At 44.5% G+C, this 22478-nt stretch overlaps 3 protein-coding genes and 1 long non-coding RNA gene across 8 annotated transcripts; 3 read left to right on the top strand and 1 right to left on the bottom strand.

The window, feature by feature from the left end:
* Positions 1–161: 161 nt before the first annotated feature.
* Positions 162–10789, top strand: JIL-1 (JIL-1 kinase). Of its 3 annotated transcripts, none has more exons than XM_089259472.1 (8): positions 162–978; positions 1404–2441; positions 5073–5141; positions 5220–5353; positions 6864–6948; positions 7004–7815; positions 7869–8323; positions 8388–10789. In XM_089259472.1, exons 2-8 carry the CDS (start codon positions 1508–1510, stop codon positions 9676–9678), a joined length of 3780 nt encoding a protein of 1259 aa, XP_089115598.1. In that variant the 5' UTR covers positions 162–978; positions 1404–1507; the 3' UTR covers positions 9679–10789. The 3 variants fall into 3 exon arrangements, with proteins under 3 accessions (XP_089115598.1, XP_017957518.1, XP_017957517.1); XM_018102029.3 differs by having other exon boundaries at positions 1461–2441; XM_018102028.3 differs by lacking the exon at positions 162–978 and having other exon boundaries at positions 1163–2441.
* Positions 5363–6438, top strand: LOC149091402 (uncharacterized). The gene is made up of 2 exons (XR_016196690.1): positions 5363–5879; positions 5912–6438. It is a non-coding gene; the product is annotated as an uncharacterized LOC149091402 (long non-coding RNA).
* A 962-nt stretch (positions 10790–11751) lies between the features above and the next one.
* On the bottom strand, positions 11752–15782 carry Noc1 (Nucleolar complex protein 1). Its single transcript, XM_018102030.3, has 5 exons — positions 14884–15782; positions 14708–14822; positions 13084–14643; positions 12172–13023; positions 11752–12111 (listed from the first exon to the last, which is right to left on the bottom strand). Exons 1-5 carry the CDS (start codon positions 15661–15663, stop codon positions 11870–11872), a joined length of 3549 nt encoding a protein of 1182 aa, XP_017957519.1. The 5' UTR covers positions 15664–15782; the 3' UTR covers positions 11752–11869.
* Positions 15783–15877: 95 nt separating this feature from the next.
* Ack (activated Cdc42 kinase) lies at positions 15878–22368 on the top strand. Of its 3 annotated transcripts, none has more exons than XM_089259473.1 (4): positions 15878–16279; positions 16709–16876; positions 18589–19729; positions 19793–22368. In XM_089259473.1, exons 3-4 carry the CDS (start codon positions 18600–18602, stop codon positions 21933–21935), a joined length of 3273 nt encoding a protein of 1090 aa, XP_089115599.1. In that variant the 5' UTR covers positions 15878–16279; positions 16709–16876; positions 18589–18599; the 3' UTR covers positions 21936–22368. The 3 variants fall into 3 exon arrangements, with proteins under 3 accessions (XP_089115599.1, XP_017957523.1, XP_030239786.2); XM_018102034.3 differs by having other exon boundaries at positions 16713–16876; XM_030383926.2 differs by lacking the exons at positions 15878–16279; positions 16709–16876 and having other exon boundaries at positions 18371–19729.
* Positions 22369–22478: the final 110 nt, after the last annotated feature.

Raw genomic sequence — 22478 nt, forward strand, 5'->3', positions numbered from 1 at the left:
ATTAAAATTGTGTAAGTAGTTTTGGTTCATTTAGTCTTATAAAAGTTCATTTTATTTATTTGTTATAACGACCAGAAAATGGTTATTAACATATGTGCGAGCCCAATTGGTCAAGTGGTATATCGATATACAGGAAACGTAGAGGAATATCGATTACAGCGCATACCATTTCATTTTATAAATAACTTCAATGTGTTCGGTCGCGCTGTCGGGAAATTATCGAAATTACCAAAGATTCCAATGAGTTATTAAGTAAATATATCAATATACTTGTAGTCTTATACATTTGCAGCCCATTGTGAAAAAAGCAGGCTGCAATTTTTTGATATATTATAATAAACGTGTGCTTTATTGTCGATGCAACAGCAAATAAGTGGCAAAGAATGAGAGCGCAAAGCAGATGGCAAAGAGCGTCACGCCGCATTGGTGTTAGTTTTGTGTGCGTGTGTGTATGTCAAGAAGAAAGCGGCGGTAAAAACTTGTAAAAATCCATTCTTATACATATATATATTTAAATATAAAAATTAATCTCAATATTAGCTCCGCTAAATACGATTTCATCGTAAAAAGAATTTTTGAATAAGTAAGCCCTATTGCATAGCAGAATCTGCAAGTCAAAACAAAACAACCGTGAAACGTAGCCGAAAAACGCCTGCCTGTTTGTATGCGTGATTGTGTGTGCGAGCGTAATAAGAAAGACCAACAGCAAAAAGGCAAAAGAAAAATAGTGCATACGAAGAGCAGGCGCAAAACGCAATTGATGAAATTTGTGATTATCACAAATTTGTATTAACAAATGGTTGAATAATATATAAGTCTGGGCTTTAAAACTCCTGTGTAAAAAATAAAACTACATAAAACGGCAACGTATGCACATTTAAAAAAAAAAAAAGAGGTTGGCATCTTAAATATCTAAGTGGAAGTGTAATTGTGCTTAGTTGATGTAGCCGACAAATTTGCGCCTTTTATTACTCTGAGGTGAGTAAATTTTTAAAAAAGAGTTTTGTCGGAACTTGTGTTCAAACTGTACTAGAGATGCGCGCGTGATACGTGTGTACGTATGAAATGTAATACACTAGTTGAATAAATACATTAAATGTAATAAAATTCACCCATCCAATTTTCATATCGTAGTATACAACGCACAATAATATCTAGTGAGCTGAGTTCTTCAATATACACTCATCAATAAATAAAAGGAAACCAAAAAAAATTTATTTCTGTTCGTGCTTCAAATTTGTGTTGACACGCGCCCATCTCTAGTCCAAACTGTACCATATTGTTGACTGACTGACTCGTGCGAGAAAGAAAGACAAAGAGAGAGAGAGAGAGAGAAAGATAGAGAGTGAGCGTAATAATATTCGCGTACACTTAGCAGTTCCCCCTCTCTTTCACTTCTTAAGCATCATGATAATCAGCTGCTGCTACAAATTGCCCTAAACTGTTATTATCACAAATAGCATCCACAACTTAGAGAGAGCAAAGCGGAGCACTCACTTTACTCAAAATGAGTCGCCTACAAAAGCAACAATCACAACAACATCCACAACGCAACCAGTGTGAATTAGTGAGCAGCAGCACAAGCGGCGCTAAGAGCAGACGTAAACAGCCGCCGCTGAATGCGCTCGAGGATAGCGCTCAAATGGCGCGGCCAGCACAGCTCAGCAATGGGCACATATCGACGAATGGAAACAGTAAGTCGACGTCGACAATGACCAATAAACGACGACGTCAAAGCGACGATGAGCCTTTGCAACAGTTGACTAATGGAAGCAGTAGCAAAAATGTAAAATTGAAGCAATCAAACAATGCCATGGAGACAACAAGCAGCAGCTCGGGGTCCTCCAGTGAGCCACGGCACAACAACAACGGCAAAGCTGTTAATCATAATAACAACAACAATAATAATAATAACAATAAGAAACAGAATAACAATGTGAGCAACACGAATGGCAAGCAATACAACTCTTTCAACAACAATAAGAAAAAGAAGCAGACCGTAAATACCAATACAAAAACAACAGCAACAACAAATGCTCCAATGGAATACAGCTACCGTAATAACATATCCACCATACCAACGCCGCCTTCACCAGCCTCACCGGCCTCGCCGCCGCCCCAAAATACAGTATCGGACGTTGTGTGTATTTCGGATGCGGAGAGTGACGAGAATGATTGCACGGAATACTACGACCACGAAACGGAGGAGGATAGCGACCTGGAAATCGATGAATCGCCCACCACTAGCAATAGCAAACATCAATCCAATCACAATAACAATGCAGCGGCAGCGGCTGCAGCAGCGGCGGCGGCAGCAGCAGCAGCCGCCACTACACCACCCACAACGTATACAATGCCCACAAGCAACAGCACGCCATTGGATCTGGAAAATGAGGCACATCAGCGGGACCTGGAGATCGTGACCGACCTGCGCTCATATGGTGAGTAAATACATATGTATCAGTCTAGACAAACTTTGGGGGAGTTAGGATGGGTAGTTGGTGTTGGCAGTGACGTCGACCTCATCTTCTCACAATCCTTATAATGTGGGGCACATACATTCAACCTTGACACAGTTGCCTACAAGTGCATACGTACATAGATACAGACTGTATATGTATGGTTAAATTTGGGCGTTTGTGGCGTTCTCCCATTGCAATTCACCCCAAAGCTAAATTCACCTGAATTCACCACACTTCGAATAGCATTCGACGCTCAAAAGTGACGTTGGCTGTTTGCATCTGTATCTATGTATATACATATGTATGTAGCTACTCTATAGGCTTGTGTGTATGTGCCAGAGTATGTAAGCAATTGATTAACTTGAACTTGACAATGCAAGTATCCCAATAACAACAACATATTTATGCATGTATGCATGCACATATTTACATATGTGCAAATGTGTTAACCTTTTTGGCTAATTGGCAGTTGTTATTTATCTTTGATCGTAAGTAGAAACTTGGCACTTGTTTAGTTGAAGAGAATATTTTGCTCTCTTACATCCCTTTTCCATTGCAATCGTGATCCTGAGCCAGTTCTCTCAACGCAGAGAAAATGTATGCTCTTCATAACGGTTCTTAAGCCTGTATGAGTGAATGCGAATGACAAGAAGTAAAAGACAGCTGTTGTAGGCTTACTGTTGTGTACAGCACCGTGCCCGGTTATTGACAAAGTTCCATCACATTTTTTAACAGAGCGAACGCGCTTTTACATGAATCTGTCAGATAACATAAATCCACTTTTGGATTTAATGAAAATATTATTTCAAGTCTAAGATACTTAAATCGCTTTAATGGGCTTGCAGCTGTTTATCATATATTAAATATTATATTTTCACATTTTTCGCGTTCATTAAACTTTAGCTAGTCGAAAATAAAGAGAAAAGCAAAGCAACAGAAACCGCACGGAGGTTAAACAGTTTAAATGTCTGCTATGAAAATACATGCAAATGTACATATGTATGTATGAACACATCCATGTTTGTATGTACCCAGATATCACTCAAGGCCAAAAACGCTTGTTGAATGTTTTGCGGTTTAAAAATAAAGTACATATATTAATAAAAACAAATTATTAAATTTACTGATGAAAATCACGAATATTGTTAAGTAGGCAATTTATGATAATATTTTCTATGGCTATTAAATAAATATGTATATATTTAATTGTTGTAGCTGTTGTCAGCACAAGGAGCTGCTAGTGTTTCTTTACTTTCGCTTAGATTTTTAGTCGCTGCTTGTTAGATCAATACTTTTGCACCCATTCAAAAATATTTTGATTGAAGTGTTTTTTAATGGGCTCCACCGCCAAGTTCAGTTCGTTGCACCCACCTGCCGGCGAAAATGGAAATACGTACGTCACTTTTCAAGACGTATTAGGTGCATATTATATATTTAAATGTTATATGTAACTGGTTTATTGAGGCAAAAACAAATAATAAATTAGCAAGGTAGTTTCATTAACCTCTTGGACACATGTCAATGCTCTGAGAATATTTCACAAGTTGAAATTTCGATTAAAGCCAGAAGTTAAAAATATATTTTCTTCTGAAATGACTTATACTAACAATGAAATTGGCACGCGTGACCAAATACATAGAAGAGAAAGGCTACAGGTTCAAGGACAAGTGTCCAGCAATGGCATTCAACTCGCTCTGTATCTGTCAATTGCTGGCGCTCTCTTCTCTGCTCTCCACGGTAAATTGTTTGACAAATGCTGTGTTCATTTGGCAAACATTCATTGTGCAAAAGAGAAAATGAGGTTTTTTTATTATTATTATTTTTAATTTTGTTTTAGTCACTTGCGATATTTTTATCAAATATACATACATATTTAAATGTACTTACACAAACATATGTATACATTGCTAAGGTTTGTTTGCACGCAATTTTATTAAAATTATTCCTTGCTCCAGTGTGCGAATGTCGTCTGGACGCATCAGTGTAACTGTAAATTGCCAAAATGCGAGACAGGGCCAATGAACCGTTTGGCCATAGTCATCTCCATCGAGAGAGAGAGAGAGACTGAGAGAGTTGGTTAGCAAAATGCCTTTGATTGGCTGCTGCAAATTCTTATGCTCTCCTTTTATATACGTTTAGCGTTCTCAGTGGGCCAGCCACCTGCTGCAACGACGCCCGTCAAAGAGTGTCGTTGTTGTCGTCCTTATGACATTTTCAGGCAACTACAATCGTATATACATACATATGTACTAGTCTGCGTGTGGGTGTATGGCTGCGCGTGTATAGTAAACACACGGGTGTACACACTGCGATAAGAGTCCACTCTGTCCACAATATTTTGCTATGCTTGAATTAAGCTGCATTCTCAAGTGTCGCACGTGCTGTTCAGCAACTTAATTGAGATAATGCTAATCGAGTGCTTCAACTACATGGTAAATAATTAAGTAGTTTCATATACATACATACATAGCTGCGGTACAATAGTTGGGTATGTGAATGTAAATGAGAATGAATTATGAATATGTATGTGTTTGTTCGAATATTCTGGTTTTGTATTAACTGCCTAATTCTCATTTTGTATGCTAATCAATTTCCATTTTTCTTTTACAGTCAAACTTTATAGCGATGAGCGCGTGAGCCTAAACGATTTCAAAATCATTCGCGTGCTTGGCACGGGCGGTAAGCATCAAAGAACCTACTAAAATGACATCAGATATCTAGACTTATCAATTTTTTTTCTCTTTAATTTCTTTTTAGCCTATGGACGCGTTTTCTTGGTTCGTAAGTTGACCAGGCACGATGCAGGCAAGCTGTATGCGATGAAGGTTCTCAATAAGATAACCGTAGTGCAGAAGCGCAAGACGGCAGAGCACACAAAAACGGAGCGAGTGGTAAGTACATAAAAAGAAAATGCAGAAAAGAGAAATTAAAAGCCAAGTGCATGAATCAGAAAAAACAAGAATGAGCCCATACAGAGTTGCGAAACGTGTCCAAATCAAAGTTTTTTCTTCAGCATGATCAGCGCAGCTAATTGAAATAAAAAGCCTTCAGTTGTTGCACGTACACGAAATAAGGTAGAGAGAAAAGAGAATAAAAAGTGGCGGCAGTCAAAAACGAAGTAAGAATCCAAACGCGCTGGTTACACATATGTACATACATACATTATACATACTCTCAAGCATAAGCTTGCTCAGCACTCGCTCAACTTGTTGCACCGGCAAAAAGCTAACGGGGATTGTCAAAGATAGTGGGCTGACCGAGAGAGTTGAAAGAGAGCAAGCTGATCCAGCGTGTGTATATGTGCATGCTTATTATTTTGGGTGTGTATGTGTGTGTATGCAATCCACAACCGGTTAGCGGCATTGAAAATAGAAAAGATAACGAAAATGTTGGTTAAATAACTGCAAACAGGTGAAGGTGGCTAAAGAGAATGAGAGAGAGAGAGAGAGAGAGAGAGAGAGAGAGAGAGAGAGAGAGTACACACTAGCCAAAAAGGGGATTTTTCGCGAACAATTTAAAAATTGTGCAACGCTTTGATTGTTGTCTTTGTCAGATATACTCACAGATACGCTGACGCTCAGACACACGCACACGCAAACTGACACACACACTGAGACAGGTACACGCACACGCACTTAGCGTACTTGATTTTCAAGGTACACAAACAACAACGATGTCTATGACGCTTGTGCTACTAACCCAGATCGCGACATAGTTATACTGTAGGTGTGGGAGGGTAAATGAGTAGAGAGAGTGGAGAGTGCTATTTGCCGGCAGTAGTATGTGTACAAATTTCCTGCTTACGCTAAGAGCGTTCTCCGCCCTGTGTGCTGTTATTGTTGTTGCTCGTGTCAAAAAAGGAAAGGAATAAATTCGAGAAAGGTGAAAGTTGTATATGCAACAAAACGCTTGACAATTTTCTATGAGAGCAAAAAGAGAAAGATGAGATTAATGAATTTCAGTACGAAATTAAATTTTACAAAAATATATTTTCACTTTCACATAGTCAGACAAAGTAGACCTACTAGAAATATGCATACATATCTACGTGTGCATTGGTGGCGCTTTGGGGCATTTTCAGTATGTTTGGGATATTCGTGTTGGGGAAATTTCCAAAACAGCTGTTGTGTACAGTTAGCGCCTCAGTGGCTCAGCCTAGCAACAACAAAACAGCAATTACCCAGCACCGCACGAAATTAATAAACAAAGCACAGAAACAGTAGCGTAAAGATAAGGCAAATAAGCTTCAAAGCAAAGCGAACAAGATTAATCGATATGCCGCGGAGTGTACTTGGCTATCGACTTCTATTTTCATTTTAAAATCCTAACTATAGTAAATATAATGTAGTCAATTTACAATAATTAGTTAATATAATAATAAAACCCCTTTAAAACTTCCAGGTTCTCGAAGCAGTGCAGCGCAGTCCGTTTCTGGTTGGGCTACACTATGCGTTCCAGTCATCATCGAAACTCTATCTAGTGCTTGGTAAGATTCTCCGACGAATATCTATGTTGTAATGTATTAATGTTTGCATTTGTAGACTTTGCTAATGGCGGAGAACTGTTCACACATCTCTACCATGCGGAGCATTTCGAGGAGGCACGCGTGCGTGTTTATATTGCTGAGGTGGTACTGGCACTGGAGCAGCTGCATCAGCTGGGCATCATATATCGTGACATCAAGTTAGAAAACATTCTATTGGATGGCGACGGTCACATTGTGCTATCCGATTTCGGCCTGTCCAAAATACTCACAGCCGAGAATGAATATCGTGCGCACAGCTTCTGTGGCACACTGGAATATATGGCACCGGAGATTATTCGAACTGGGCCGCCGGGTCATGACAGTGCTGTCGATTGGTGGTCGGTGGGAGTCCTCACTTTTGAGCTGTTGACGGGCGCTTCCCCATTTGCCACCTCTGATGGTCAGAGTCAACAAGCGGAGATCTCGCGTCGCATACAAAAGGAACAACCATTGATACCTTCCACGTTCAGCGCCAACGCTCGAGATTTCGTGCTTAAGATGCTGGAGAAGAATCCGAAACGGCGATTGGGCGGCAATCATAGGGATGCCACTGAGATCAAGGAGCATCCATTCTTCAATGGTATTAACTGGCAAGAGCTGCGTAACAAGCGTCGCAAAGCGCCGTACAAGCCAACGCTCAATGCCGAGGACGATGTGCAAAACTTCAGCAACGAGTTTACCGACCAGTTGCCAGAGGATCCCGAATGCGATGCACCACCCTCACGTATCCGTCTGTTTCGCGGCTACACATATGTGGCACCCGAGCATTTGGAGGAAATGCGTCGTGAAAATCTCTGCCAGATTGAGTACTGCAATCCGGACCTACAGGTAAGCAGCACAACATTCTCAAATCATTCAGTTCTAATCTAATTTCCTTGCAGAATATACCATCACGGCCCGATGATCTGGAGTTGGGCACACGCACAGTGAAGGGTGCCTATGGCACCTGCTACTTTGTGGTGGATGCTTCCGATATTGTGTTCATGGCAAAGGTCATACCGCTGTCCAAATTTCGTGCCTCCGAAGTGGATGCACTCACATCGTGTGCCTTGGACACTCATTGCCACCGCAACATTGTCAACTATCACGGCACGTTCCGTGACAAGTGTGAGGTGTGGATCATTCAGGAGTACTTGTGCGGCGAGGAGCTAGCCAGCTACCTGCATACCCGAACACTCAATGAGGACAGCTGTCGCAAGATCTTTCGGCAGCTGGTGCACGCTGTTCAGCATGTGCACTCCAAGCATTTCATACACGGTGACCTCAAGCCAGAGAACATTATGTTCGTAAGCCGCGACAGCCTCGACGTTAAGGTGGTGGACTTTGGCAATGCCTGGTAGGCTTTACATACCCGCTGTGAATGGACAAATATAAATATTAACGTTTACCTTTTCTTACAGTTACAACAGTCAATTCCAGAGCTGGCGCGATAAGCCACGCTATACGCTGGACTATGCGCCGCCGGAGATGTTAACGGATCTCAATGTAGTTACTTATTCGCCAGCTGTGGATATTTATGGTCTTGGGGCGACGCTCTACACAATGCTTGTGGGTCATGCGCCCTATCGCCAGTACGAGGGCGATTGCGATCACACTCCCGGCGCTCATCACAAGGTGCGCAGGCGAATTCAGCGCGAAGCTTTTAATCAGCGCTCCAAGCGCTGGCTAAGCGCCAGTACAGAGTTTAAGGAGTTGGTCACCTGGTGCCTGCAAAGAGATCCGGCCGAGCGGCCCCAGTTGAGTGACATACTTGAGAGCGAATGGCTGCGTGAGAATGTCGATCATGACGTAGACATCGTACCACCGCCTGAACAGATTATGGTCGACTTAAGTGAGGACACCATGGAGCAGCCATTCGAACTGTCCATCAAGCAGGACAACCAAAAGCAATTGCTGGTGGCAATGCAACAAAAGTCAACCCCAGAGGTGGGCAGTGGCGATTACGTTGAAGAGCCAACGACCAATGAGGATATTACGCAGCGCGTCTATGATCCGGACTTTGATGCGCTTTTCGACTTCCATGGCTTCGACGAGCATGCGCCGCCGCTACGACTACCCTCCGAGTATTACACTGAGCTGCCGCTGCAACATTCACAAGATGACAATGTTACTAGCCAACCAGAGACCGCAGAAGCTATGCTGCCACCTGTTGCGCCAGCTCCAAAGGAACTGCCTGTGGAGGCCAGTAGAGGTCCACTTACGCGCCAACAGCGGCGCACCGAGTTGCGGGAAGCAGGTGGCTCACCGCCAGCGGAGGAAGACTCAAAGGCTGATCTGTATCTGCTGATGCAGCAACTACCGCCAGTGGCGGAAGTGGCGCCAGTGGCAAAGCCAGTGGCATCGCCCCCAATAAATCGTCAGTCGCCGCGTCCCGTCAGCGATCTGTATGGCTTTGGCAAGACGAAGGGCACGTGGCGCAAATCGCGCGCCAGCTGGCGTCACTTCTGTCTGCTGCTGAATGGCGTGCAGCAGGTGCTCAAACATCGCTTTAAGAAGGAGCGACGCGTCTATTGTTCATTCACCATCAAGGCGGAAACCCCAGACGAGGCGTATGAGAAGCCATTGATATTCCCGCGTCCGCGTCCGGCAGCGCTGCGTCGAGCCAAGCGACCGCCCAAGGTGCCGCGCCCACCAACGCGTGTGCAGCCAGAGAGAGCGCGTGCCCTGCGCCAGCGTTATGTTTTTGAATGACATTCGCTAGACACGAAAGATGAGCAGGTGGCAATAGCTGCGCCTGTCATCGACGAGGATGAGCAGCGGCTGCTGCAGGCTATGCTCACGTCGGCCAACGAACGGCCGGCGCAATGGCAGAGGCAAAGGCAGCAGCAGCCTAGCTGACGGCAGATATTGACTATAGCTAGAAAAAGAAAATCGCTGGACGGAGGACAATTGAGACGGCGCAACCTGATGGCAACAATTTAGTGAAAAGAAAAACAAACAAAAAAGAAAGAAAACATATATGCATGTATGAATGTATGGAGGATACTGAATGTGGGTCGAACGGGTGGAGCATTGAGCGGCACCAAAGATCCTGTCGATAGAGATTTAAAGTTGTTATTCTGTAAATCATAAGTATAAGTTGAATTTGACTTTGATTCATTATTGAAATATCTAACTCCGCACACACACATACACACACAAAACATTTTAAATTGCATTGTTGGATTAGTGAATTGTTTTTTTTTTTTTTAGTATATTGTACAGTCTTAAGACAAGAAAAAAAAAATATTCAGAAAATCTGTAAGTAAAAATCGTAGCAACTGTATATTGAGTTTTTGGCAACAAATTTGGAAAATTATTTCAGTGCAAAGATAGTGAATTAAGGTAATTAACGAAAGGAAAACTAAACACAACATATAAATAGTCTTATATATACATAAACAAATATGTATGAATATCTATAATAATAATATTAATATTACGCTTTAAGTTGTGCTCTATGTTAAGTTTATAAATAATTGTTAAACGAATACAGCCACAGCAAAAACGAGGAGGAAAAACAAGAAAAACATAAATTTAAATGAATTATTTTTGAAAAAATGGAAATTTTCATATTTCAAATCAACTGCAGCAAAGCGAGATAAAATGTAACAAATAATTTCCATTTGCTACGTTTTAAATATATTTCTGTTTAATTCTGTTTAATCTCCTATATTATGATTATGTCTCTCCAAGCATAAAATAATCTTAATTTAGGTTTATCTATTGTTAACTTATGTTTTCTTTGATTTGTTTTATACATTTTGTTTTGTTAACAAAAAGAAAATAATTGAAATTCCCAAAAAAAGATCCCAATATAAAACACTTAAGAGCGTTTATCAACTGTATGAAGAATTAAAATGAAATAAATTTTAAATACAAAAATCTTAAAAAATATCAATTTATTACTTTCTTTTAATTTGTTTTATTTGATTAAATTTTATTTTGATTTTAACTCTCACAAGAACAAAAACAAACACATATCTACATAAATTATTTTGAAAATATGTATATGAATTTCTGTGGAACGCATTTGACAAAGACCCGAAATAGTTTAGTGTAAAGCGAATAACATTTAATAATATATTAAAGTTGCCTTTAAACAAGTTGCCTTAGAAAACAAACAACAACAAAAACAAATGAAAAATGTTAAACCAAAAACAAAAATATATAAACATATGAATTACCACTAAGAGGAAGCCAAAATACAAAATGCTGGGTTTTGAGATCAATTGCGAGCCCAAGCATTATTATGATTAATATAATTGAGAATTTTTACAACCGAAGCAATAGTTTCTAAGGTTCCAATAGTATATACATATACATAAAGATAAAACATATTTTAAGCAACAATCGAGGGGGCGACAACAACAACAATTAGTTACCAGTTAAGATAAACAATCAATCGCAAATATCTTATTTTAGCATATTGTGTAGATTTACTTTAAGAATTACACACATATACAGAGACAAAGCGCTCGATTGATCGTTTTTTTAGGTGTACAAAAGAAAGAAGAGACATATAAACCACAATTTAACTTGATAGCGTTTAAGTCACAAAAGTTTGTATAGAAAGTTAAAATAAAATAATTCAAATATTATTTCTGCAGTATTTTAGAACCGCAATTGGTAGCAGCTATCGAGTAATCGATAAGGGCCAAAGGCTGTAAAGTATCGATATATGATCAACAGTGAGCTAGCTCGTCAGACTGTAAAGCTTTTGAGAAATTAACATGAATCAAAAGTTAAGTCAACGTCGATGTCTTATTCGAAATTGAATGATAGTTTGATATATAAAACTTAAGCATAAATCATTTAATTGTTTATTTACATAATTCATAACACAATTAGATTTGTATATATAAAACCAGTCGCAGTTGCCCCGCCTCATCTCAATTCCAAGCTAATGTTTTCGCTTTTTGCCCAACTTTGGCTTTCCTCCTCCTTTCTTAGCTTTGCCTCCGCCAAACTTTTTACTTGTGTAGATTTTGCTATTCGATCTTCGTTTCTCTTCCCATTTTAGCTGTTTATCAGACGATTTGTCTTTGTTGAAGACCGCATTGCTGGTGCCCTGGCCCTTGGTTTTGCCAGTCTCCTCGAGCAGCGCTGAAAAATCGTCCGCAGCAGCGAACAGAGAGCTCATATCTAAAATAGGTTTAAATAAACATTAATATAAAGTATGTATAATATTTAATTCATACGCACCGTCGCTGTGCTTCAGCTTCTGTGCAAAGTTGCGTTCATCCATGCCGACATCCTTGCGTGATTTCTTCTTCTTGGGCGGCGAGTCTTCGTCATCATCATCACCGTCATCGTCAGGACTATCTGGACCTTCGCTGTCATCACTATCGTCACCCATTATCAAACCTTCATCATCATCATCATCACCATCATCATCATCATCGTCGTCCTCATCGTTGTCAATCGGCTCCAGATCGATTGAGCCCGCCTCATCATCCGACTGATCCTCTGCTTCGGCACCTGACAGTTCATCGATCTCCTCGTCGTCATCCTCCGCTCCATCATCCCATTCGTCATCCATTTCATCATCATCTGTTTGTTTCTTTTTCTTATCCTTCTTTTTGGACTTATCAGTCTGCAGCTCCCCACCCAGTTCCTGCAGGAAATTGAGCTCTTCTTCGTCCTGTTCCCCATCCGCGTCTTTTTTCAGCTTCTTGCCAAAGAAGTCATCCAAATATGATTCAAACTCATCATCATCCACTTCACCCTCTTTCAGCTCATCATCACCCGCTTCTGTTGATTCCACCTCCACTTTCTTCTGCTTCTTCGTCTGCTCCATCAGCTCCGCCTGCTTGCGCTTATGCTCCAGATAATTGAATATAAACATTTCGTCCTCTGTACAGTTTGCTTTGGTCAGCGACTTGACAGGCTTGCCACGTGCGCCAAACGAAATGTATCGTTTGTGGGCAACGCTAGCGGCGCCATCAACTGCCTGCTGATGGTCCAATTTCTTGGGATTCTTGAAAGCGAAACGCTCCAGGAAATGCGGCAATCCAAAGTCACGCAATGGATCTCCATAGTAATCAATGCGTTTCTCTAAAAGGGAAAGTGAATTAATATAAATGGAATGGTGCTCGGATGAGACTAACTTCTTACCTAGCAGTATGTTCTCAGCAAACACCTGCACTGTGGGATGAAAATGCTGACGCAGCAGCAGCAGCTCGTTCCGCAGCGCATAGCCAGCTCCTGCAAAGGCGGGTACTCGATGATAGGGATCATATTTGCAGGCATCAATCTCGCGCACCTTCGACTCGGTGGCCACAAGATTCAGATGATGCCATGAGCTGGCTACAGTTTGCTTTTCCTTTGCCTTTTCCTCTTTCACTTCCGCCTCGTTTTGCTCTACATCGGCATCCTTATATACCTCCTCGCCATCACTGCCAAACTTGTCCAGATCCTCAGCTGCCGCAGCGGGCAGCAGTTGCTTTGCACTCGCCGCCATTTCGATGTCTCCAATGCCACCCACGAGCTCCCGGCGCATGCGCAGCAGCTTATGGAGCACAATCAAGCAGCCAGCGGACATGTTGGGCGGCGCATAGAGCGCCAGCTGGAGTAGGCGCTTGATGAATGCCTGCGCTCTGGCCACATGCTTATCTATGTGGATGGCCCGGTGCACAATGTGCAGCAACTGGGCTGCAGTCTTGCTGCCGATGTTGATCAGATTCAGATCCAGGAGCTTGACGTAGAGCGCATTGTAGAAGCGATCCGATTTCTCGGTCTTCACTGTCACCAGCTGCAGCAGCAGGCCCAACGTTTGCACCGAGACGCGTATGTCGGCCAGGTGCACCAGCCTATAGATGGTGTCCTGCATCTCCTTGGTCAGTAGCTCGGTGCTGCCCTTGGCCGGTTGCGCCTCGACGATGGCCTTCTGCAGGCAGCGCAGAATCGCTTGCATGGTGCGATTGTTGACGGCGCCCTTCTGCACGAGCACCTTGAATAGAGCGAAGCATATGTTGACCAACTTGGTGCACACCTCCGGCCGGCCCGACGGCGCAATGCTGGCGAGGAAGCAGAGCGCAAAGTGCTGGGCACGCTCGGCAATGTTGTTGCGGAAGAGAAGCTTCTCGGCTTCGGCTACAATGACGCCGCACATATTGGGATGCCTCTGGGCCACCTCGGTGAGATGATGCAGCGCCTTGGAGGCGATTTTGGCAATGGGATCGCCCAACTTATTGATGAGCATCGTGAGCAGCATTTGCTCCTTTTCTGGTGCAAAGGCGAGTAGCTTCGACGCGGCCACAATGGCAGCGGTTTTGTTGTGTTCTTGGCCCGTTTGCAGGCCTTGCATTAGATTCTTTAAGTACTCATGATACTGATCCTTTAGCTCGTTCTCGAAGTACCAATAGGCGTAGATGCGACGTGTTTTCTCCTTGGCCAAGTCCTGCTTCTTCAATAGCTTCCAATCGGCGCCACGCGTATGGATAGCCAACAGTTTACGTTGTGGCGGCAGCAGCACCTCCTGCCACAGATCCGTGAGCACGGCAATGACATCGTTGCTGCTCTTGTTGGATATTTTGCAGAAGGAAATCAGATTAGAGAGCGCTTCCAGATTGCCCAGCGGATTGCTGGTCACAAGCAGAGCACCGGCGTTGGCCCGATCCTTGGCTGTGCCCTTGTGTAGCGCCGTTTGCAGCCAGCGAGCGTCCGTTGGATTGCCTGTAACAGCAATATATTTAATATTTGAATATTCATTTATACATGTATTTATAGAAACTCTTACGCTTATTGAATGTTGTCTTCTCTGACTCAAAGGCGGATTTGCACAGATTAAACAGCTCCAGCTGGTCGTTCTCCTTCATGTCCAGCACCTCATCGCTGCTGGGGTATTCCGTGTACTGTATAAATAAATTTAAATTATATTTTTTACATCTTTATATAACTTTCAAGAATACTTGCCACTTGATACCATTTCTTCTGGGAGTCGTAATCGTCCATTTGTAACTGTTGCTTCTTTCGCTTCTTTTGTGCACCTTCAACCGCTTCATTTTCGCTTTCGCTGTCTGATCCTGGCTCTTTCTCTTCACCATCTTCGTCGAATTTTATGCGCTGTGGCTTCTTTGCTTCGCCATCATTGTTAAAGACTAAATGATTGCCCTTTTTAGCTGGCTTCGGCTTGGGCTCTTCAGGCTGCACTTCCTCTTCTGCGTCGCCGAATTTAATTCTCTGCGGCTGTTTAACATAGCCGTTTGACGCATTTTTATTACTTTGTGGCTTGCTTTTGTTATTCTTCTCCCATTTGGGCTTGGTCACAGCTTCACCGTCGTCATTGAAGACAATCTTTTTGTTTTTCACGCCTGTAGGTACAGCGGCCTTCTCTTCTGCACCGCCATTAGCGCCAAATTTAATTCTCTGTGGCTTTTTCGTCAGTCCATTAGACGCGTTTTTATTGTTGTTTTGCTTCTCCCACTTAGGCTTTGTCACAGCCTCGCCATCGTCATTGAAGACAATCTTTTTATTTTTCACACTTGTTACTACTGTAGCCTTCTCTGCCGCATGTTCATCCTCACCGAATTTAATTTTCTGCGGCTTTTTCACCTGCCCATTTGACGCACCTTTATTGTTATTGTGCTTCTCCCACTTGGGCTTCGTCACAGCCTCGCCCTCGTCATTAAATACAATCTTTTTGTTTTTCAATGAACCATTGATTTGCACACCTGTAGCTACAGCTGCCGGCATGTTTTTAGCTTATTTAAGCAATTTAACATTAAATCAAACACAGACTCTAAGAACCTCAACTCGCCGCACGTGTGCTTAAAAACAGCTGGCATTCAGCGCGAAGCGGCTACTCACACACATGTGCAGTGTGACCGCACTGATGGCGCAATTAAGAGTCGCATGAATGTTTAGTATATTGCAGACACTGGAAGACAGTATATTATCGCTTTCAATACGCGGTAACACAGACGTCCAGTATTGGTACAATATCAACATACGCAGGAGGCGTCTGCGTCGCACGAGTTTTACCAGCAGATTTTATTTTCAAAATATAATTAAGCCTCGCGCTTTGTTTTTTGTTGTTATCTGCTGTTGAAACACAAGCCGTAAACGTGACTCGAATAAAAGCTCTGTCGCGCTTGTCAACGCAGCAACAACAGCAATAGCTAAAGCTTCGTTTCGTGCATTCGCCCCTCGCATATTTTTGTTCGCTGTCTTTATTTTGTGCTGTCTTTCGTGCGCGCATTTCCATGGAAAACGTTAATTTTTGTTTAATTTATGCGAAATTACACAAAACTAATGCGAGGAATATGTAACAAAATAAACGCTGGCAACAACAACAAACGACAACGAAAGGGTAAAAACGCAAGAAAAATTGTGCAAAAAACTGTGACGACGAAAGCAGCAGCAGCAGCAGCAGCAGCGGAAAAGAGCAGATAGCGGGGCAGCAGTGCGGATTGTGCATTAGTGTTTGCGTGTGTGTGTGTGGGGGACCAACTAAATTAATATAAAGCGGTCTCCTCCTGCCCCTCAATTCGTCTCGATTATGACGGCGATGATGGCCAATTTCCATGTACAACGTAGCCGCATCTCGAGCCAGCTGCTATTTGTGCGAGTGTAAACAAAGCAGCACACACACACACATACAAACAAAGACAACGCAGACGGCGCCGCCGACGTCGACGTCCTTCACCTTGCGCCTGCTGCTGCGGCTGCGACTGCGACGTCTGTCCAAGCTGTACACACATATTGAGTTTCAGTTTCATCTTCACAACCTGTTTACCAGAAAGACAGGAAGTTTCGCAAAGTGCAGCAGCCGACAACAACAACAACATCGACAACGGAAGCGTCAACGCTTCGCTGAGCCACAGCCTGTGACTTTATTCGGTCAGCAGCGGCTGCAGCTGCTCCCAAAAAGAGAAAAAAAAAACCCACTCGACAGAAGCTCACTTTGGTAAGTGTTCCATTTTTGCTGTTCCTATTACCAATCTATTGGGAATTCACACAACTGTAAATCTTTTGTATCCCTTTGTTAAGCCAACTGTTCCATTTTTTTTACGGTGGTGGTTGATCGCCACCACAAATTCGGATTACAATGGACAGTGAATGGGGCTGAGTATAGAAATTAATTAACGTTGACATTATGTTTGTACAATTAGTAAAGGATATAGTGCACAGTTTTCCAATTTCTGGAAGCGACAGTTTGAAATTTTGAACTGTGTCATTTGGCTGAAAATATAAATTAATGATCGTTTACAAGTTTGATATTTTAAACAAATATAAATTAGTATTTTTATTTTATACTAAAAAAGAAATAATGCAGTCTTTGTGAATATTGAATATTCCAATTTGTGGAATATCCACTTTCCAAGCCGTTTGAAAATGTATGATTTTTTTTCTGTGTCGTCGCATCCGCTTTACAACACTAATTGTTTCCGTCTTAGTAATTGCTCAATGGCTTTGTTAGGCGTTATTAGCTCGTTTTTTTTTTTGCAAAGTCTATCGCTGGAATAAATCTTTGTCAGCGGCTCTAAAAATACGGGCTGCCTTCATTCTGTACTTACTCAAACAACTTACCTCCGGCTCTTATCGTTTGCAACCGCAACTTTAGCACGCGCCGAGAATTCTTTTGAAACTCGTTGCAGTCGGAGCTCAAATTTGACGTCACGAATGCTCTGTCTGTAGTTGGGGCTGCTCTCTCATTTGCTTAGTATCGGTTTCGGTTTCTCATTCTCATTCCGCTTCTCCCTCTCTCTCTCTCTCTGTCACTCACTTCCATCATGCATGGCCCACTTGCATGCAGCTGCTGCAGCGCAGTTGCTGTCTCTGTCGCATTCTGCGTTGAGCCAGTCGCTTGCGCTGTCACCGTTTATAGCTGACGTAATGCTACTATTGATAATAAAGCTACAGCGGCGACGCAGACGGTGACGCCGACGCCGACAGAGACAATGCGTCGGCAATTTTAATTTGCTGTTTGTCCATTTACTGTCATATAGCACTTTCGCTAACAAAGTACTTTAGGACCGTTATGTTATGACACTCTGGGTTCAAGTTCGCTGTGGCCATTTGAAGACCGAGGCGAAGCAAGCAACAAGTATGAAGGCACGCCCCTCCAACCCCTATTCAAAATGTTCGAAACAATTCAAAGAGTTCCCGTACAGAGAGCATACGTGAGCAGCATGCAAATCGAAATTTCCCATATTTCGTGAGCGTGGGAAGTACCACAATTAGGTAGAAAGATGAAAATGAAAAGCAAACAAATTTCAATGCATGCAGCTTTTTGCAAGAGTGAATGGTCACATATTAAAACTATGTCAAAATGTTGCGAAAAATACCAAAAGCAAAAGAATGTATTTTAAGTAATTATAAGGATTTGCCAAGCTGAAAAAGCCATTTCCTAAAAACTTTGTCAAGTTCCGTTCAAAAACGAAAAGAAGAAAACAATACAAAACCAAAAAAACTAAAAATATAAATTTGCAAATCTTATCAAAAATCTTTTTTAAAAACTTGTTAAATAGGAATTTTATTCCTTACAGCCTAGACACTTATTCCACCTTTTTTTTTTTAACTGCTCTGCCCTAAAACTGGCTCGTACATATATTAGTTCCGTTAACTTTTAAAATTTACAAATTAATTTTACCCCGTTTTGATCAATGCTTCTTGCAGTACACCGGATAATGGGTTCGCCTGCGGGTGGCGACGGCGGCGTCAGCGAGACGGCTTGGCTGGAGGATCTGCTGCGCGAGGTGCAGCTGGAGCAGTTCCTGGAGCGCATACGTGATGATCTGCAGGTGACTAGGCTGGCGCACTTTGACTATGTCCTGCGCGACGATCTGGAGCGCTGCGGGCTGGGTAAGCCCGCCATTCGCCGGCTGATGGATGCGGTGCGCAAGAAGAAGGCGCATCAGTGGCGCAAGAATATACTCTCGAAGCTGATCGGTGGGGGCAAGCAGCCCTCGTCCAAGAAGCAGCAGCAACAACAGCAGCAGAACATGCAACCGGGCGCGTTGACGTGCCTGATCCACGAGAAGGACATCACGCTGGGCTTGAAGCTCGGCGATGGCTCCTTTGGTGTGGTGCGACGCGGCGAGTGGAGCGCTTCGCCGTCTGGCAAGGTGCTCCAGGTGGCCGTAAAGGTGCTCAAGTCGGACAATCTGACCCAGCCGGGCATCATCGATGACTTCTTCCGCGAGGTGCAGGCCATGCACGCCCTCGATCACTCGAACCTGGTGCGTCTGTACGGCGTGGTGCTCTCCCAGCCCATGATGATGATAACGGAGCTGGCGGAGCGTGGCTCGCTGCTGGACACGCTGCGCAAGCAGTGCCGCCACACCTCGCTGACCCACATCTGGAACTGGTCCGTGCAGATCGTCACTGGCATGGCCTATCTGGAGCAGAAGCGCTTTCTGCATCGTGATCTCGCCTGCCGCAATGTTCTGCTGGCCGCTGGCAATAAGATTAAGATTGGAGACTTTGGTCTCATGCGTGCTCTACCCCAGGAGGACGACTGCTATGTGATGTCTGAGCACAAGAAGGTGCCGTTTCCCTGGTGTGCGCCCGAGTCGTTGCGCTTTCGTCAATTCTCGCATGCCTCGGACACCTGGATGTTTGGTGTGACGCTGTGGGAGATGTTTAGCTTTGGCGAGGATCCCTGGGTGGGGCTGAACGGATCGCAGATCTTGCGCAAGATCGATCGAGAGGGCGAGCGCCTGCACCAGCCGGATGCCTGTCCACCCGATGTCTACGCCATGATGCTTCAGTGCTGGGACAAGACGCCAGCGGAACGGCCCACGTTCGCAGCACTCAAGTAAGTTATGCTTAGATCCACTTTTGCTATTGCTAATCTTTGTCTTTACCCTCTCCCTTGCAGGGAATACCTGGCCAGCATGTCGCCGCCTGTAATGCGCGCCTCGCGCAGCTATCATGATGCCAAGGGCCTGCAGATCGAGCCGGGCGATGCCATTGCCATCATCGATGGCCGCTCGGAGCTGAAGCTTATCAAGGGCCAAAATCAGCGCACCTTCGACATTGGCATCTTTCCGCGCGCCCTGCTGGAGCAGCGTCGTCAGAACGAGGTTCAAATGCGCAGCAACAGCTCAGCGCATGGCTCGTCCTTTGGCCTCTGCTGGGGTGGTGGTGCAGGTGCTGGTGGTGCGGTGCTGTCCAACAGCGAAGAGCGACAGCGCAAGTGCGCCTCTCTGAAGCCGCAAGGAACGCCGCCATCGCATGGCAAGGATGCACATGCCAAGGAGCGCAAGTCGATATCGAGCAAGCAGTTCGCCTACAACAAACTCGTCAACGATTCGGCTGGACTGCAGCGGCGCAATGCGGTCAAGACCAAGAGCCTGGTGGGTCCGCAGCGACCGCCGCCGCCGCACCAGCAGGAGGAGGGCATACTGATCGACATCTCGCCAGAGATGCGACCGACCGCTGGCTTGGGTATGGGCGATAGCTCCTCGCTGCAGCTGGACAGCAGCTTCTGCCTGCTGGATGCGCCCATTGATGTGCCCACGTTCAATGAGAGTGGTGCGGGCCCAAGCTCGGGCCCCAACACGCCCACCTACTTCAACGAACAGCCGCAGTTTGACTTCGAGGCGAACGGCGCCTCGCCCGCTCGACTGCAGCCGCCGCCCTATCAAATGCCGCCCACCTACTCCAACACCATGGAGTTTGCCCAGCAGCAGAAGCGCGAGCAGCAGACGCCCGTTCGGGATCCGTTCGATACGAGCAGCCTGGAGGCCTCTAATGCTGGTGCTCTAATGCTCTACTCGAATGCGCCAACTCCTGACCCAGTGGCTGTGGTTGCTCCCATCTATGGCAGTCCGGCCGCACGCAAGAATCTCTTTGGCATGTCCAATGGGCATGCGAACAAGGAGAACATTCCTGCCCTGGAGTCCGCTGCCATGCAGTATAATCTGAGCAATCTCTCCCTGGAGCGGCATGAGGTGGTGCAGCAGCAACAGCAGCAGCCGCCGGCTACATCGGAGAGCGTGTTGCTGGACAAGTCCTTTATAGCCGAGCTTGAGAAGGACATGTACAGCAGCAGCAACAAGGCACAGGAGGATTACCAGCGGAACTCGGCGCAAATGTATGCCAACAAAGAGATCGTCTATAAGCAGAATCTTACACCTCTGAAGAATGCCGCTGGCAGTGGGAATCACTCGAATCACTCCAGTCCCACATCCAATGCCAGCCAGGCTTCGCCCACAACCAAACAGAACAATGTGGAGACCGCCGCCGCAGCAGCAGCAGCAGCCGCCACCACGAGCACGCAGAGTCTAGTGAATCGCATTTGGTATGAGCGTGTGGCAGCCACGCCCTCCGAGTATTACGCCCAGCCACCGCCCGAGCAGCCAGAGCAACTGTATCAGAATCATCTGCACTCACTGCAATTACAGCAGCCTGAGACAAATCACTCCTTTGTGGCCATCTCCAATCGGGTGGTGGCTCCCAAGAGCAGCAGCGTCTACGCCTCCAGCGCCTCGCTCTATGGCAGCATAGCAGCCACTGGCAGCGAGCGCTATGATCCCGTGGCTGCAAGCATGGCCGGATCCGCCTATTACGGCCAGGTGCCCAATGGAGCCAATGGTGGTGCAGCCATCTATGATGAGGTGCCGCTAGATGATTATCTGCGTCCGCATCGGCCGGCGCCGCTGGCTCCGCCCCCACTCTCGGCACAGCAGATTCAGCGGCGTCTGGACAAAATGCGCCAGCAGCAGCAACAGCAACTCGAGGGCGCTCATCAGCTGTACGCGCCAGTGCCGGCAGAGGCGCAGCGGGAGCAGGAGAAGCTACAACAGCTGATGCTCGAGCTGGGCAGCGCCGCCGTTGAGCAGGATGTGCGCAATGCACTGCGTGCCGCCAGCGGCGACGTCCAACTTGCAATGAGGCACTACAAGATCGATCAGCTGACACGGCTGGGCGTGGCCGGCAGGCCGCAATGCGAGCAGGCGCTGCAGCAGACCGGCTGGAGTTTGGAGTTAGCTGCAGAGGTGCTGCTGCAGCAGAGTTAGAGAGATCGAGCCAATTAGCTAGCAGTTCGGGCACAACATATTTAGTATAGCATGATATATCAATTAGTATTTGACCTTGTCTATTTTATATTTATTAACTAATAAGTCTCGAATCTGTGCGAAATACTCTCGAACTAAAATGAATACCAATTTCAGCAAATGGATTAAATGTCCAATGACTGCAAACACACACACACACAAAAGCATATATATATTTCTGTTTTAGCTTAAGCAACGATTTGAAATGAATATTTGTAATTGTTATTGCATCCTAACTGTATATAATTTAATGCAAAATTTATGAATTGCACTTATGTATGTATGCAACAATTAACGACGCAAGCTGGAAACTGCGAAAGTACTAATGCAAAATGTCCGCTATTTAGTTAGTTAACAAATAAATAAATTATATGTAATTGTTACAAAATATAAATGTCTCCTTTTTATGCAACGAAAGCTATTTGAAAATAACGAAGAAAATTTTCCAATTACTCGTTACTTTGTAACTCGCCATATAGCTATCGATAACAGCGCGTATCGATT

Source organism: Drosophila navojoa, chromosome 4 (genome assembly GCF_054131105.1).
Source record: "Drosophila navojoa isolate 15081-1374.11 chromosome 4, UAZ_NAV_1.0, whole genome shotgun sequence".
Classification (NCBI taxonomy): domain Eukaryota; kingdom Metazoa; phylum Arthropoda; class Insecta; order Diptera; family Drosophilidae; genus Drosophila; species Drosophila navojoa.